Source organism: Nyctibius grandis, chromosome 9 (genome assembly GCF_013368605.1).
Source record: "Nyctibius grandis isolate bNycGra1 chromosome 9, bNycGra1.pri, whole genome shotgun sequence".
In the NCBI taxonomy this organism is placed as follows: Eukaryota; Metazoa; Chordata; class Aves; order Nyctibiiformes; family Nyctibiidae; genus Nyctibius; species Nyctibius grandis.
Window position 1 is genome coordinate 27,177,735 of NC_090666.1, and position 15,475 is coordinate 27,193,209.

General features: G+C 43.8%; 1 protein-coding gene across 3 annotated transcripts in view; it reads right to left on the reverse strand.

The window, feature by feature from the left end:
- Window positions 1-15,475, reverse strand: part of FN1 (fibronectin 1) — a 55,835-nt gene that overhangs the window by 12,038 nt on the left and 28,322 nt on the right. The window contains exons 20-33 of one of the 3 annotated variants that reach the window (XM_068407277.1): window positions 15,090-15,356; window positions 13,404-13,498; window positions 12,877-13,045; window positions 12,485-12,571; window positions 11,525-11,716; window positions 8,958-9,230; window positions 7,719-7,901; window positions 6,659-6,748; window positions 5,869-6,138; window positions 5,355-5,471; window positions 4,760-4,924; window positions 3,909-4,064; window positions 3,354-3,467; window positions 1,472-1,741 (exon numbers count right to left, since the gene is read on the reverse strand). In XM_068407277.1, the coding sequence (XP_068263378.1) occupies window positions 1,472-1,741; window positions 3,354-3,467; window positions 3,909-4,064; window positions 4,760-4,924; window positions 5,355-5,471; window positions 5,869-6,138; window positions 6,659-6,748; window positions 7,719-7,901; window positions 8,958-9,230; window positions 11,525-11,716; window positions 12,485-12,571; window positions 12,877-13,045; window positions 13,404-13,498; window positions 15,090-15,356 (2,448 nt within the window). The remainder of the gene's footprint in view (window positions 1-1,471; window positions 1,742-3,353; window positions 3,468-3,908; window positions 4,065-4,759; window positions 4,925-5,354; window positions 5,472-5,868; window positions 6,139-6,658; window positions 6,749-7,718; window positions 7,902-8,957; window positions 9,231-11,524; window positions 11,717-12,484; window positions 12,572-12,876; window positions 13,046-13,403; window positions 13,499-15,089; window positions 15,357-15,475) is intronic. The other 2 variants (XM_068407275.1, XM_068407276.1) reach the window with 2 other exon arrangements.

Below are 15,475 nucleotides of genomic sequence, written 5' to 3' on the forward strand. Positions count from 1 at the left end.
ATACGATGGATGATTTACAAAAGTAAGTAGGAAGCAGGCTCAGGAATTGCAAAGAGGATACAAAAATACTGCAAATGCAGAGGGGAAGCATTTTACAGCCACTTACACAAGTGTAAATTACGACACAGAGAGCAAGGCAATGGAAAAGCAGAGCTGTGGTGGCCGTAAGGCTCATCACGTAAGAGTCTGTTCATGAGCTAACACATCTGATATCTTCAAAACACAAATGTTTGCATAAAAAAAGGAGCATCCATTGAAACATTTTCTTGCCTTACTGTTGGTAATCCTGGGTCTGTAAACAGGGAAAAAATACACCTTACCGTAGTGCCCACTGTTAGCATATTGCTGTGAAGTTTTTATAGAGTGGAAATTCTCCCTTGTTGCTTTGCTCAGAGCTCAACCTAAAGCCCATGAGAGTCAATGGAAAGTCTTGAATGACTTCAAATACGCTTTCGAACAGCCCACAAAAGGTAAACCACAGAGAGTGCGTTTTAAAAATTACTGTATTTGCATTTCTGGCAGATAGTCAGACAGCTGTTTCAATCATTACAGAACTTTTCTTCAGTTTAGTATAGCAATCTGTACACTAGGAACCACTGTCTTCATTACACTCCTGGAATTCCAGTGCCAACTTTTCATCCACAAATGAACATGAGACCTTTATCACAAAGGTGCTCCCTTTGTCATAAAGACACGTCTGGTAATGCTGGAAGCTTTGCAATGGATTCCATATTGCTGGAAGTAATTTTATCTCAAGCAGTTAGCTTCCTTTTCCTTTTTCACGAAGGAATTTTAAATGTATTCTACATGGAGTTAGATCAGACTGGCACATAAGGGACTCTCCTGAATGGAGCATGTCCTCTTCTTGTGGAGGTGATGTGGGCACACGGTGTGGGCATGTACATGGGCTGTAGTCCTTAGGGCAGCGCCCGTGGAGGATCTAGAGGCTCTGTGAGACCTGAGGGTTAAGCAATCTCCTAGCCCTTCATGCTGATCTTTTGCTCCATCCAACAGCGAGGAACCTGAGGGATGAAAGCTGCCCTAATCTCTCTGTTGTTGGTAACTGCCTCTGCTTACAGGTGCCCCATACCCTGAAGACAAGACAAGAGCGTTATGAGAGGGCGGTTCACCATGAATTAGGCTCCTTGACTGGGACCGAACATTACTGATCCACTTGAGGACTGACAGAAAGCTATAAGGCAACATCCCTCCTTTCTCTAGGATCTGCTCCTTCAATCCTGCTGATCATTCCTGCATGCCCTGCCTTCCCTAATGTGTATGTAGGCTGACTCCGCTGGCAGCCAGCTCTCCAGCACCAACTAAACCATCTCTCAAGAGCAATCACATCCCCTTGGCTGCCCCTGGGGCTTCCCCGGCACGGAGCACCACTTGCACATGGAAGAACACTTTACCCAACAGGGCAGAAGCCACTGCTGCCATGGCCTGCTGGGTGCTGTAGTTAAACGTGTACCTGTGGACTGGGTCCCAGTGAGGGGCAGGCTCTCCATGTCATCGTATATGGCAACGATATTGATAGTGTACTCAGAACCTGGCCTGAGGCCATGCAGCTCAGCAGTGTCTTCTTCGCCACCTGGGGCCGGCAATAGCTCATGGATTCCATCCTCAGGGCTTGAGTAGGTCACCCTGTACCTGGTGACTTGCCCCTGAGGGCTTTCCCAAGCAATTTTGATGGAATCAACATCCACCTCAGTGAATGTTAGTCCTTTAGGGCGGTCAATGTCTGTTAGGCAAATTAACGGTAAGAGGTTATGTGATAAAAAGCAGGTTGTGGGTGAGGAAAATAAAAAGCATTTCTATTACATGCAAAGCAGTTTTCGGTTTTGCGCGGCAGAGGGGGTACTTGATTCTCCTCTGTGCTGCACCTTGCACACGTGCTTACACCCATGCAGAGTAAGGCTGAGAGTTTGTGGGGGCCAGACAGCAGGAAGGCAATCTTGGCCTTGTTGAAACCAAAAGAACTGGCATTACCATCTTCAAAGCAGCCAGACACCAATCTTTACCTATATTTGAGTCCCCTTGGCACTGAAGCCCCTTTTACGCAACTCTAGCACCATTAAGCTACCTTAAACTGATCAAGAGAAAAAAAAAGAAACGGGAATTTTAAGACCTGTTTCTACCATCAGAGCCAGTAACTGGTTCCTAGTGCTAAAGGCAGCCAGACAACCCACCTGACTTGCTAAGTCTGGATTCACACTGCGTTTGCTTTTCACTATCGTAAGCTGCTGTGCAAAGTGCCAGCCCAAGGAGAATCAGTCCCACTGTTTTCTTTCATAAATTAATATCCAATTAACACACTTATCAAGAAAGCAAATTACTCAGTATATTATATTTTAAAATCAATTAGAAGCAAACTTTTCAGCTTTGTATTGAGCGCACAGGGAATGTCCACAGGTGCAACTGTGTGATACACACACTTCCTAATTAGACCAATTCCTCAGCTTCTCCTAGCAAGGTGAGCCTTGCTCCACAGAAGTCTAGTGTGGCGACCACAGAGCTATACCCATTTGCTACACAAAACAGGAGGATGTAGCATATCATTTTTATATCAGATCCAAATTATGCTTTTCTATAAGATTTCAATTTTTATTTGCCATGTTATATTATCCCTGAATTTTCTACATTTTCTAGTTGGCAAAGGTGATTTTTGTCCAGCAATTTGTTGGCTTGAAATTGATGTGGACTCTTTTCCCATCTCTGCAAAGCTTCAGAGAAGCTCCTGTTGTCTTTAGGACAATTCTGGAAGTATTTGGGGCTGAGCTGTGGTTTTGAATACAAGCCTGAGCAAGAGAACAACATACGTGAAATCCCTACTCCAGAGATGTCCCTGAAAAAGGCACTTTACATCAGAGATAACCCTCTGAGTTACACCTTCCCTCTTGCCTCCTTCGTGTCCAGAGCAGTACTGCTGTTTTGTACATGCTGATACAAGAATTCGAGGGCTGAGCTGTCCTTTCTTTGGAAGTGCTTCATCCCAAGTTTACAGTAATCACCTTTGCCACCTAGCTCCAGAAAGGAGATCTTTGTACATTTTTTCCACTGATTGGCTAATGGCAAACAAAACCCCAGAAGACTTTGTGGCTTTAGTGAAAGAAAATCAGAAGCGCAGCATTTTGAGGGGGTGGGGAACTGCATTTTGCCAGTGTTTGAGGGAGAGGGACTGCATTTTTGCCAGCATCTGCAATTTAGGTGCATGGTACTCGTCGCAGGGCAGACCACCTTGCATTCTCCTGGAGACACCTGCCACTTGCTTTCACTGGGAACATGATACTGTGTGGTAGATTCAGACATCAATAGATAACATTTGTTTTGTTACTGTGAAGTGAAATACGTACTGGTGACAGCTGTCTCAACCAAGGGGAGGCTCTCTCCGTTCTGATTCTGAGCGTAGACACTGACAATATACTCAACTGTGGGCTGCAGACCTTCAATAGTGACTTGCGTTTGATCTGGCAGGAAAGAACAACATTAGTCCATCTGCAGCTGCACAAAGCTGCAAAGAACTGGCCTCTACGTAGCCTTGAATGAAGGGCCTGTATAAGCCATACCATGAATAAACATCATTAACATGAGACAGGACTGACTACCAAGTTTGCCTTTTGCTTGCACTATGCTCCTCTGGCAGTGCACGACAAAGCATCTGCAATTTGTACCTGCTCAAAGGCCCCACAGCTAAAAGGGCAGGTTAGCAGAGCACAAAAAATAAAGCAAGAGAAGACCAGCTTTCATCTGTTCTGGGATAAGACTGACCATTAACCCAACTGCATCACAGGCATCCCTGAGTGCTCATCTCTGCCGATCCCACAAAACGCACTGTGTTCCCAAGAGCAACCTGAGAGCTGACTTGGCAGGCTCTATGGTAATGAGGTCAGGATGTCATGTACTCTTACCTGCAGGGACATTTTTAGTTTTTGTGGGCCCATGTCCTTTCTTGGGGACAGCTGTCACCCGATACCCTGTGACTGGGGATGTCGAAGGGAGCCATCTGATGCTGATACTGTTGTCTTGGACGTCGGTAACTTGCATCTGGGATGGTGTATCTATTTCTGGGCAACAAAAAATAGTTTTTCCTGAGTATGTTGGTACAGGAAACCCTCCCTCCACTGTTGCCTCCTAGCTGAATTTTACTCTGCTCTTCCTTTTCTAGGCTGTGCTTCTTAGAACAGAAAACACATGTTGCTATTTATTTGTCATTCATGCTAGCCCAGAGCAAAAAAGCTTTAACCATGATGTGTGGGTGACTGACCTCGTATCAAATATTAGTTGAGGATTTTTCTTGTTTTAAAGGCTACTAAATGCCTTTATTTGCAGCTACAGTAGGAGCAGGACTAGGCTATATTGAGATCAGGAGTGAGACACCAGTCCTGGACTTAGAAAGTCAGGTCTCATAAGGATCATATAACGTGACAGTGCACCAGAAGCACCAGAGTTAAGCCAACAGTGACTGCATGATATGAGAGCCCAACAGGATCTCCACTCTGCAATAAGCAGTCAAATATCGCTTGTATCCCCATCTGGACTCCACAAGGTCTCCCTCTTCCAAAAGTCCAAGTCCATGATCCCCTTCTGTGTCATGTCATTATCATCCTGGGCCACCACGATACACAGCTCTACTGAAAAGGACGGGCTTACAACATAGCCCATGACTTCTAAAAGAAACCAGGGATTAGTGATACAAATTTATGAGGATAAGCCAACACAAAGCTGTAGGGGTTTTGTGTTTTGTTTAAACAGCTCTCACCTGTTTTGTAGGTGACAGTGACTGGCTTGCTGCTGGCAGGGCTGTCTCCACGGCCAGTTACAGCATACACAGTGATGGTGTAGTCTACACCAGGTTTGAGGCCAGTGATGGTAGCAGTAGACATGGTGCCAGGCACTGTAAACTCCTGCACAGGGCTGCTTCCACCTAAGCAGGGTAGGGTGGAAAAAGATATGTAATGGATCTCTACATTATACACTTAAAATCATTACAAAAACCAGGACAATCATATGCATCAAGCTGAAGACAGGACCCTGTTGATTTCAATGGTTGTTGGGTCAAAGTCTTTTTCAGACCAACCCAAGGAAAAGAATAAAATATGTACACGGAGCCACCTCTAAAGTGACTGGAGTGGTCCAGATGCTCTTTGGTAGACAAAAAACAATTTGCTCTTCTTTAAAAAAAGAAATAGACACCTATATTTGACAGTCTTCTCTAAACATGCTGCAAGAATCTCAGAGATACAAGAGTTTTTTGTCTTCTTCAGTCAAACTTGCCTTTGCTATTTGCTGTGGCTTTCTAATGGCTTCAGAACAGAGTTTCTGGACTGTGACTGGCCATAGCAGCCTGCCCTCACCTGTTTCACCATAAGTGATCCGGTAGTATCTGACTGTCACTGCAGGAGCATCCCAGGAAATCACAAGGCTGGTTGGGCTGGTGGGGGTGACTTCCAGGTCCCTTGGAACATCAGACACTAGACAAACAGAGAATTGAGAGAGAGTTTAAACACAGTTAATGTACATCAGCTATATATTCCACCTATCATACCATGCTCCTCTGCTACTCATCTGCCTTAGTTTTAGCCCAGTACGCACACCTCTACAAGTGATGTATCTGGTTAAAAACCATCCTGCATTGGACTAGATTGAATGAAAAAAGTTCTGTTGGCCCTAAAGGCATCTGACTTATCTGAAAGCAGCATGGGTCTTCCCACCTTTTTCTAAACCAGGCCTTACCTCAGTATCACAAGCACTTCCTTATGAGCAGTTTCACCAGCTGGTAGGGAAGATCTGGTTTAACAGCAACTACTTTTCTAGAGGATGCCCAAAATCCTCACAGTAACTTTTAGCCAGTGTTCTCTCAAAGCTTACCCGTTGTTTGTTGGCCGACCAAGGGCACGCTCTCCTCCCTGCCATTGACAGCGATGATGCTGACCACGTACTCAGTCCCTGGAAGCAGGTTGGTAAGGGTGATGGAGTTCCGCGAGGGGGGCACGCGGTCCTCCTTGGGCCTGCCAGCACCATGCTCTGGGTGATGCCGGATTTTGTAGCCCATAATGGTGGCACGAGGAATGATCCAGTGGACAGTGAAAGAGTTAGCAGTGATATCCGAGAAGTCAAGGCCAGTGGGGGAATCAAGACCTAGGTATGCCAAAGAGACAAGAGACTGAGCTCAACCGAACTACTGGTCGTCATCACCACTGCCATGTTTCATTAAGCTCAGTACCATGATACTGCCAGATCCTAAACCAACGCTGTTCAGCCATGGAACTAAGCAAATACGTGTTCAGGATCAGAGAGAGATAAACAAGCACTGGAATGCAACTGCAGGAAAAGAGTGTATGGCACACGCAGACATGACAGCATAAAACAATGCACATGACCAGCAAACTGTTACACAGTTATGAAACAAGAAAGACTCAGCGATAGATACGACAGGCTCTGCCTAGGCTTGTCCTCAGGCAGACACTGTTGGTACATTCACACCAGTGTCTACAATGCTCTAGTGTTTCCCAAGATACACATCTGCATTGCTCTTTGATATCTAGCTGATGACCCATCAACAAGGTAGCAATACACAAGAAAGAGTAACAAAGTCCCGTCAATGAATGCTTAATGGATGGCAATAATCACACATGTGTCTCAGGGTGCATCTAAGTACCTGTCTTCTGGATTCCAGACAAAGGTGCACTCTCGTGTTGATCAGAAACACTGTAGACTCTCACCAGATATTCAGTACCAGGGAGCAGATCTGTGGAGTTTAAGTACAGGAATTTAGACCTATTTCTTTACTAATAGCTATAAGTCACTCAAGTTACACAATTTTAACTGTGTTTCTTAAGGGAGGTAACCAGGTTTTGCTTGATGGAAGATCTGAGCCTCCAGAACAGTCAAAAGTTTAAACCAGTTCTTTCTGTGGCATTATGGTTGCTTGCAATGTTTTAGCCTGAAGGAATATGGTATCCTGTATCGTTGCTTCATTAGGTTGTGGAGACGGGCTAGAAGCAATTAGTTTTCTACGAGGTCCCTTTTAGTTATCTAGTAGTTTAGTTATGCACCAGGCCAAAGCTTTAGCTGATATAAGCTGGAACAGGCTGAGGATTTCCAACACAGCTATTCTAACTCAGATGAGCTGCAGATCTGGTCTCTTACTCTGAAAGTGGGTATTGTCTCTCACTCAACCAACCTGATTCTAGGACAGAGAAGAAAACTTCAAATATAACACAGCTTTTGCACCAGCAAAAATTAATGTCAGCTTTTTGATAATGCCCATGTTTTGTTGCCATGTCCTGTAAGGTTCCAAACAGTATTTATTTTCTGGTCCCGAGCATACAAAGCCAAAGGAGCAATGACCTTTTGCACATTCTGATCCTCTCCCTGAACCTCTGCACTGCAAGTCCTTGACATCTTTGGCAAACCAGGTGAATAATACTTATTTACTCTTAATACCTAACCAGGCTGCAAATCAATGCAATTGCCCCACAGTCTGATTCGTCACTGTCCTTGGACTGATGGGAAAAAACTTTCCTGTAGTTTGGCTTTAACTTGTGTAAAGCAAATTGCCAAACCTCATTTAGTGTGAGTTTGTTTGAGGCTACTTCGACGTCAGCTGAGAATCTGGCCAGTTACACTTACAGTAAGCAATTTTCTTTCACTTCATCTTATATGTATGCGTAAGGGGCCTCTGGTATTTGTTTGACTTCTGTGGGTAACCCCCTTACTTGTTAAGATCACCATGTTGTCCGAGGGTGAAATTGTCAGCTCTGCAACGTCTTCCTCCTTCTTCACAGGTGAGTAGCGCACCAAGAAACTGCTCAGCACGATGGAAGTTGGTGCGGTCCAAGTCACTCTCATAGTATCAGGCCCCACGTTAGTGAAGCGGAGATCGGTGGGAGGAGGCACAGCTACATAGCAAAGAACAAATATATCTTAGTTCTCCGATTCATAAAAGCTGATCCAGAGGTATGTTCAGGGAATCACCAGAGAAAGTATCTATCATCTCATGCACAACAGACTACTGTGTCAGACCCATGCAAACAGACTTCTAAACTACATTCGGTTCTACTACAGTTAAGAGAAAAATATGTCTGTACTACTGTCAGGCTCCTTTAACCTCTTGGCAATTCCTGATACCTTAAATATACCCCGTGGGGCTAATTTGAAAACAAGGTAGCAAGTTTCAGTAACGCGCTTCTTGCAGCTGGATTTCGTATTACAGATGCAGAGCCAAGAGAGGTTTAAAGTTGCCATACAGCAGCTTACAGATGGAAAAGTAATCTCATCTAGAATTCATACATGCACACACAGGAGAGGAGAGGGTATATCACTAATTTCCTATGACTCTACTTCTACTCATGTCGAAGGATTTACAGCCTCAGGATTTTCAAACACAACAGGATTTCATGCAAGAACCAGTTTTCAGCTCGCCTTCTGCTCATGCACTAGAGAGACCCTTGACGGCATGGCATGGCTGTCAATGGCATGTACTCGGGGAATAATGTTTCAGCTGCATCCTTTGGGGCATTGTGGAAAGAGTGGGGCCACCACTGAAACAGACTGCTGGAAGCTCAAATAGTTATCAAGGATGGAGGGTGTCTGCTGAACTGCTCCACCCTTTGGCACTCTTATTTTGGGGGATCACAGTTTAAAAGTCTGGTGAATATACAGCTTGTGTTTCAGGCTCTTGATTCCAGCTAGATCATGGAAATCTGAATACCAGAAGGTGAATGAGCCTGGCAAGTCTGGAGCCATTCACAATATTAAAATGCCTCAAATTAGGAAACTGAGCAGCACATATCCTTCCCCAGTTGCCACTTAGAAAAAGGAGAGAGCTGGGTCTGTCTCGCTTCCCCCCAGTGAGTGGCTCGATTCCTCTTTGGACAAAGCCCTGTCATCCCGACAGCCAGTGACAGCATGAAACACCGTCCATGTCACAAAACACAGAAGTTTTCAAAATTCACCCGTTTGCTGTGTCAGAGTGGTAGGGGCGCTCTCTCCGCCATTAATGAGTGTGATTACACTGATGTCGTAATCAATGCCCGGCTCCAAGCCTGTGACTGTGTAGTATCCTACTGAGGAGTCCACAAAATCTTCAAAAATAGGGACACTTTCTCCTGCCGCAACTACTGTGATGCGGTAACCAATAATGGTGGAGGCATTTAACGGGGTCCACCTCAGGCCGATGCTTGAGTCAGTTATGTCAACAAAGCTTAGGTCAGTGAGTTGGGGCACCTCTAATGAGTTAAAGAGCAAACAGGAAAGGCAAAGACATACAGAGGCAAAAGAAAGACAAGGGAGAAAAAAGCAGTGTTTCATCACTATTAACATTGACAGAACTTTAGAAGCAATTGCGGTGATATGCAGAATTTCTCTTGGGGTTTGGGGGAAAAGGAGGTTTTTTGGTGGTTTATTTTTTGGATGTTTTTTTCTTTTTATATTGTACCCTTCAATACAGTCTCCAGCTGCCTCCTTGGGCAGAGAGAAGCTGCAACCCTGGTCCCCTGAGACAATGCACTTCCACTTTAGACGTACAATTTTCAAAAAGACTTGCAAGAGGCACTTAACTGGCAACAAATTTACTTTGAGCAATGATAAGCCATAAAGACTCATTCTCTGATGAAAACAGAAACAACAGACCAAATTTTTTTTTTTGCAGGTAGAAAACGAGAGATCAAAGTCTATTAACGTATAACTAAAACAACTCCTCTGAAATAATAGTTGATTGACCCTCTAGAATTTTTGTCTTGTTCGAATGGTAAATCTAACTTTTATGATCGGGATCATTAAAATATCAACCCGTTTGAAGGGGCTAAATCAGCCTACACCCTCAGCTGGTGAGAACCATCACAAAGCTTCAGGGTGGATCATCCATTATCCAAACTAATTACACTGGACTTGGAAAAAAAGACTCAAATCCTTGTAATGGCTTGAGGATCTGGCTCAGAATTCCTCAAGTTCTACTTACCACTAACTGCCACAATAGATGTGCTAAAACAGACGATACAGAACAGTGAGTAATAAAACACTTTCTTGGAAAGATGGCAAATGGTTAAAAATGACCTTTAGATAAGTAATCTGTAAGAGCGACAACGTCCCCATATTCAGAGGTTATGCCCAGCACATGATGCGGCCAAGAGGCTGACTTGTTTTGTTGGCTAAATTGTTCAAAAATCTCAGAACTATATACAGAATGAAGATGATTTAGATACTGTCCTGAGCTTCTGTATGGCAAACAAGCACAGCTGTGACTGTTTTCCCTATGCCTATTATTCCTATAGCAAAGTTGTTCTTTTCTTGTACGTTAGGACCAACAGAATTGGGCAAGGGATGGGGAATGTTAGATGCGTCTTTAATTGACAATGGCCAAACCTTCAGCTGCTCAAGTCAATAGACTGGTATTGATTTAAGCCACAAGATTTGGCTATATAACTTTAGCAGGGTGATCCTGAAATCAGTGGGAGCTAACGGATGCTCTTCTTCCCTCAGGATCAGACACTGGTAGGTGAGTCAAAGATGCAGGACTCTGTATCCATTCTGTCGGATCATTACAAGTTAGCTTGAAAAGGAATTATGGGACAGTAATATTGCAAAAGACTGGCTTTAATAACAGTGGTTATGTTCTACTTTAATGTCTTTCTAGGAAAAGACTTATTTTACAGAACAGATGCAAAAAAATGCCAGTTTTCTGTAAAATCATTGTATATCCACATGGAATGCATGTACCATATCACCTTTAAAGAGTGCTAAAAGCCACAGACATACATTCTTAGCTTTCCCCCACCAGAAGATGGTAAAGGGCTAGAGCTATTACTGCTTTAATTATGCAGTATCACAGTATTAGTTCACCCCCAGGGAGTATGCAGCACTTCAGTGAAGCATGGAAATTTTAAAGCAGTGTTATAAGAGCAAGCAAACACAGTAGCTGGCATCATTTCAGGGCTGAGCAGAAACAAAAACAAACAAAGCCCTCACAAAGGAAAATTAAATGAAACCATTTGGGGAGATATATACTAATTTTGCTACTGTGGCTACAAAGGTAGTTTCTGCAGTCATCTCAGCATGTCATGTGAAGTGGCACACACCACTTTGTGTCCCAGAAGTGCTACAGTGAAGGACCTTTCAATCTTGGCTTTCCTCTCCATTGTGCTGAAGTGATCTTCTGCCACTATTGCTGCCAAAATTTCTCCTGTGCTCGCTTCCCACTCATACCTCTCTTCACCTACTTCCCATTCCCAACAGCTGTGCTCCAGATGCTGGGGCGCTGTAGGGCCAAGTTAAATCTCCGTTGCTCTTCAGCTCAGTGTATTGATACAACAGATCCATCTCTTTACTGCCACCCTGTTGACAGACAATGTAGGCTGCCCATGCAGAGAAGTACATGGGTATAGAAACTGCTCTGTCACATGGCTATTCTGCTTCTAAGTCTAAGCCCTCTGTCATCAGACCAATTGGAGTTCTGTAATGTAGAGCTCTCAGGCTCAGCAATTTGACTTTAAGACGCTAAAACTGCTGCTCATCCTTTCATTACCTTGTGTGATGGTTTCAGAGATGGGGATACTCTCCTGGTCGTCCTTGACTGAGTAAACGCTGACGTTGTACTCCACACCAGGGTTTAGGTTTTCAAAGGTGCAAGTGGTCTGATCTGCACCTACTACTTCCTCCAAGGTAGAGCCCTGCTGCCCATTGGTAGGAGCAGTGGTCACTCGGTACCCACTGATGCCTGAAATACAGATATACCAGTATGCAGTAATTTCATGCTGTATTGTTTTACATCAGGCCTCAGTATAAACAACTGAAGCAAACACATTACATTTTACAAGCGATTTTGCCACCCTGAGCCCAGCAAGCAAGAGGTTGCTTTGTCAAGCACCCAGAATGACCTTCCCAGAGGTAGCCATGCACCTCTCACAGCATAGTTTCAGTTCCCTTTGAGACCTTATCAAACTGAAAAATCTCATGACACGTCAAGAAAAGATAGATCTACTGACAGAGCGGGGTTTTCAAAAGCTTTCAGTCCTTGTTTTACAGAAGCCAATTGCACAGCTCCCATCAGCTACTGTTGGAGAAGAGCTCGTCTTGAACACTTTCAGAACTGCCATGCTTACTCTCAATGACATGAACTCACTCTTCACTGCCAGAGATCTTTTTTGGTCCATTTTGCTTTCCTTCCCTTGGACTGTTATTAAACCACTGGGGATATTTGAAGAAATCCTTCAAATACCTAAATCAGCTGAAATATTTACACACATTCATACTCCAAAATAGCGTTTTACATGGAATGTAAATCATGAAGAGTCCTATGGCAACCTATACTTAACTGTGAATTATATCCTTGAATATATCTAGAAATATGTACGTTTTTCCTTCAATGACTCAACAGCAAGCTTCCTATCAAAGTCTCCTTAATGAACTGCAAGGCACCGCAGAACCAACATTAGCATTCTGATACAACAGGAGGTTCGAGCACAGTGTGAGTTCACATAGTTACCTGGAGTTGTGCTTCTATCCCAAGAGACTACCAGGATCCCAGTATCAGGATTGGGCTCCAGGCGCAGGTTGGTTGGTGGAGACAATGCTGCAAGCATTCAGGCAAATGGGTCATTTACGGCACTGAGAATCATGCTAGCTCCCTCAGCATCCCTTCGCCCCACGTTATATCCTCACCCTTCAGAATTAACTAAAAATATTCTCCTTAAGTTGTGACCCTGCATTTCATAAGCTAGTGCTGCTGTCACCTATGCATCAAGAAGAAAAACACCTTCTAGACCATGACAGGAGGAAAAGACTAGAACTGACTCCCAGTACAGAGCCATTGATCTGGGGAACACAGGGGAAGCAAGAGGAAGAAGGAATAATTATGGAAAAGCAAATGTGTCGTACGTGTAGTCACTCTCCTGACGATTGGAGTCTCTCTCTCCTGGCCATCCATCAGGACTGTGAGGCTGTAGGTGTACTCCACTCCAGGGGTCAGGCCAGATATCACGATGCTGCCAGAATCAGAGATGACCTCCCGGGGAGCCTCTCCACCTTGGCTTGGGCGCACACCCAGCTGCAGAGAAGCAGCAAAGTTTGCTTTTCAGTCTCCAATACTCCTGTCCCAGGTAACTTATCAGCATCCAGACTTATCATCCAACATGAGTATCATGGGCCTGTATGCTTCACGCCAACTGTTAATCCTGCAACTTGTGTTTTAGATGTCCCACTGATGAACTTGACCTGAAGCCCAGAGGACATGCGTGCACTGACCTCTGTGACCTAGACCTGCCCCCTGTAAGCAGCATGCCTTTTGCACCCCTTTCCTTTCTGCTACTATCTTCACTGCAGTCCATAGTAACCAGCTTTAATCTGTCCTCCCTATCACAATAAAGCAAGAGGAAAAAGAAACACGGGACTTCAGTTTCTCATACCTTGAAACCAATCCTTGGGGCAGGTGTCCAGGTGATGACAATAGAAGTCTCAGTCACTTCTGTGGTAAAAGGAGGAACAGAGCCAACAGGCTGATCTGTGAAGAGAGTTGAGAGAGTTGAAGTCTAGCTGCTGTGATGGTGCCAAACAGTTATAGAACGTGACCTATAGCAGTCCAAATAGCAAGAGGTACATAGTGAGACACTGAACTATATTGCTTTTGAAAATCCAGTCATTTGGGAGGGATCTGACATATGGCTTCTGTCTGCTGCTGGGCTTGATAAACACAGTATTCAAGTGGTCAAATCATAGAATAGCCAGTGGTTTTGTTGATCCTGAGGAAAACTAAAATATTCAAGTGGGCCTCATAAGTCCTCCGTGCATCCAACCCCAAGAATCTGGGGAATATTGTTTGTTAAAGTGTTCCTCAAAAAACAGCTTTTTTTCCTTCGCCCACCATATGCCATTCGATCGGCAGAACACTACACCCTTGTCTGTCATCCTGCTGTCCCAGCTAAGACCATCTCATCCCTCACCAACATCTTCAACTCTTTTGAAGTCAGCAGGGTTAAAGGGAGCTCAAAGGCAATCTGAGGAATTTGTGGTCCCATTGATATCTGTCAGGAGCTTCATACAGAAGCCAAAGCCTTTGTGTACCCCAGAATCAGTCTAAATAACTCCACTGAGTTGAGTCTGAACTGACCTTGTTATTAATGAAGAGAGTTGCTTTATTAATCTATAGTCTGGACTGGCTTCATTCAGATAAACCAGAATTTGAAGGCAATATTCATCTAAAATATCAAATCATATCCTAATTGAGAAATATTTATAGATAAGGCTGTCTGTCAGCAAAAAGCACCTTGCCAATGTCAACAGTGTTACTCTGACTAGAAGTCTGAACACATATTTTAATTTCACGTTGTTCTAAAAGAAACCACATTCTCTTTAGAAAAGAGGAAGTGGTTCTGGGCTTGGATGGCTTTGAATTTTGTTAGTTTATACGACTGATTCATCATTATACAGTGAATCTATTTGTTCTTTCTAGAAGTATGCATGGGTTCTTACAGAACTCCCTTTCCTCCCAAAATTTACTTAATATTTCTTCCAAGGCAGCAGCCCAAGTACATATGAGTGAAATGTAAAAAAAAAAAAAAACAACACAACAAAAAAAACACCCCACCCATAAAAGAATGATAGAATGCAATGTTTGTGTTAGTTTCTGTAACTGCAGTTGAGCTGCCTTAGATGGTATGGTTGGGCTTGAGAAATGACTGCCTTCACCTTTATACAAATGACAGACTAATTATTCCTTGCCCATTTTAAGGGAGCTGTTTGCTTTCCTTGATTTGACATGCCAAAACCAAACAACTGGAAAGATCAAGTGAAATTAAATTTATTTTTCATTCAGTTAAACAAAAACTGAGGTACCACTAGTAAGTTTTCCCTTTTGTTTTTAATCACCAAAAAGCTGAAATATATTTTACTAAAAGCTTTTTGATACAAATAACTCTCTTTTCCCTGCCAAACAGTTCAGAAAGAAGAACAAGGAATATTTCCCCAGCAGTTCTGCTGGAACGCTACTTCAAAAGGCTTCTTCTGTAAACCAATTCACAATAGCCACTCTCAGCACAAGTTCTGAAGAAAGGCCAGGGCATTAGGGAAGAGGAATATCTGCCTATTACACTTACAAGTTGTGAAGACTCCAGTCTCTCTGGCGCTTTGCAAGTCATCTTTAACTGCCACAAGGTACACAGTGTACTCAGTGCCAGGCTGCAAGTTCCTGAGAAGGTACTTGGTGGCAGAAGGTCCCACGTTGTAGGTCCTTGGTTGACCTCCTCTTGTGGGACCTGCAGTCAGCCGGTATCCTGTGATCACAGCACGGGGCCGCGTCCACAACACTAACACTGAATGCTCCGTGGTATTGAGAAATCTCAGCTTGGTGGGGGCATCGAGCTCTGAGGAAGCAAAAAGCATAACATGCATCAATTTTCCAGCTGAATCTCAACTTCACCCCTACTTCCAAAGCACATCCATTACCATGCAAAAAACATGGGTGTACAATGAGGTTGTTGAG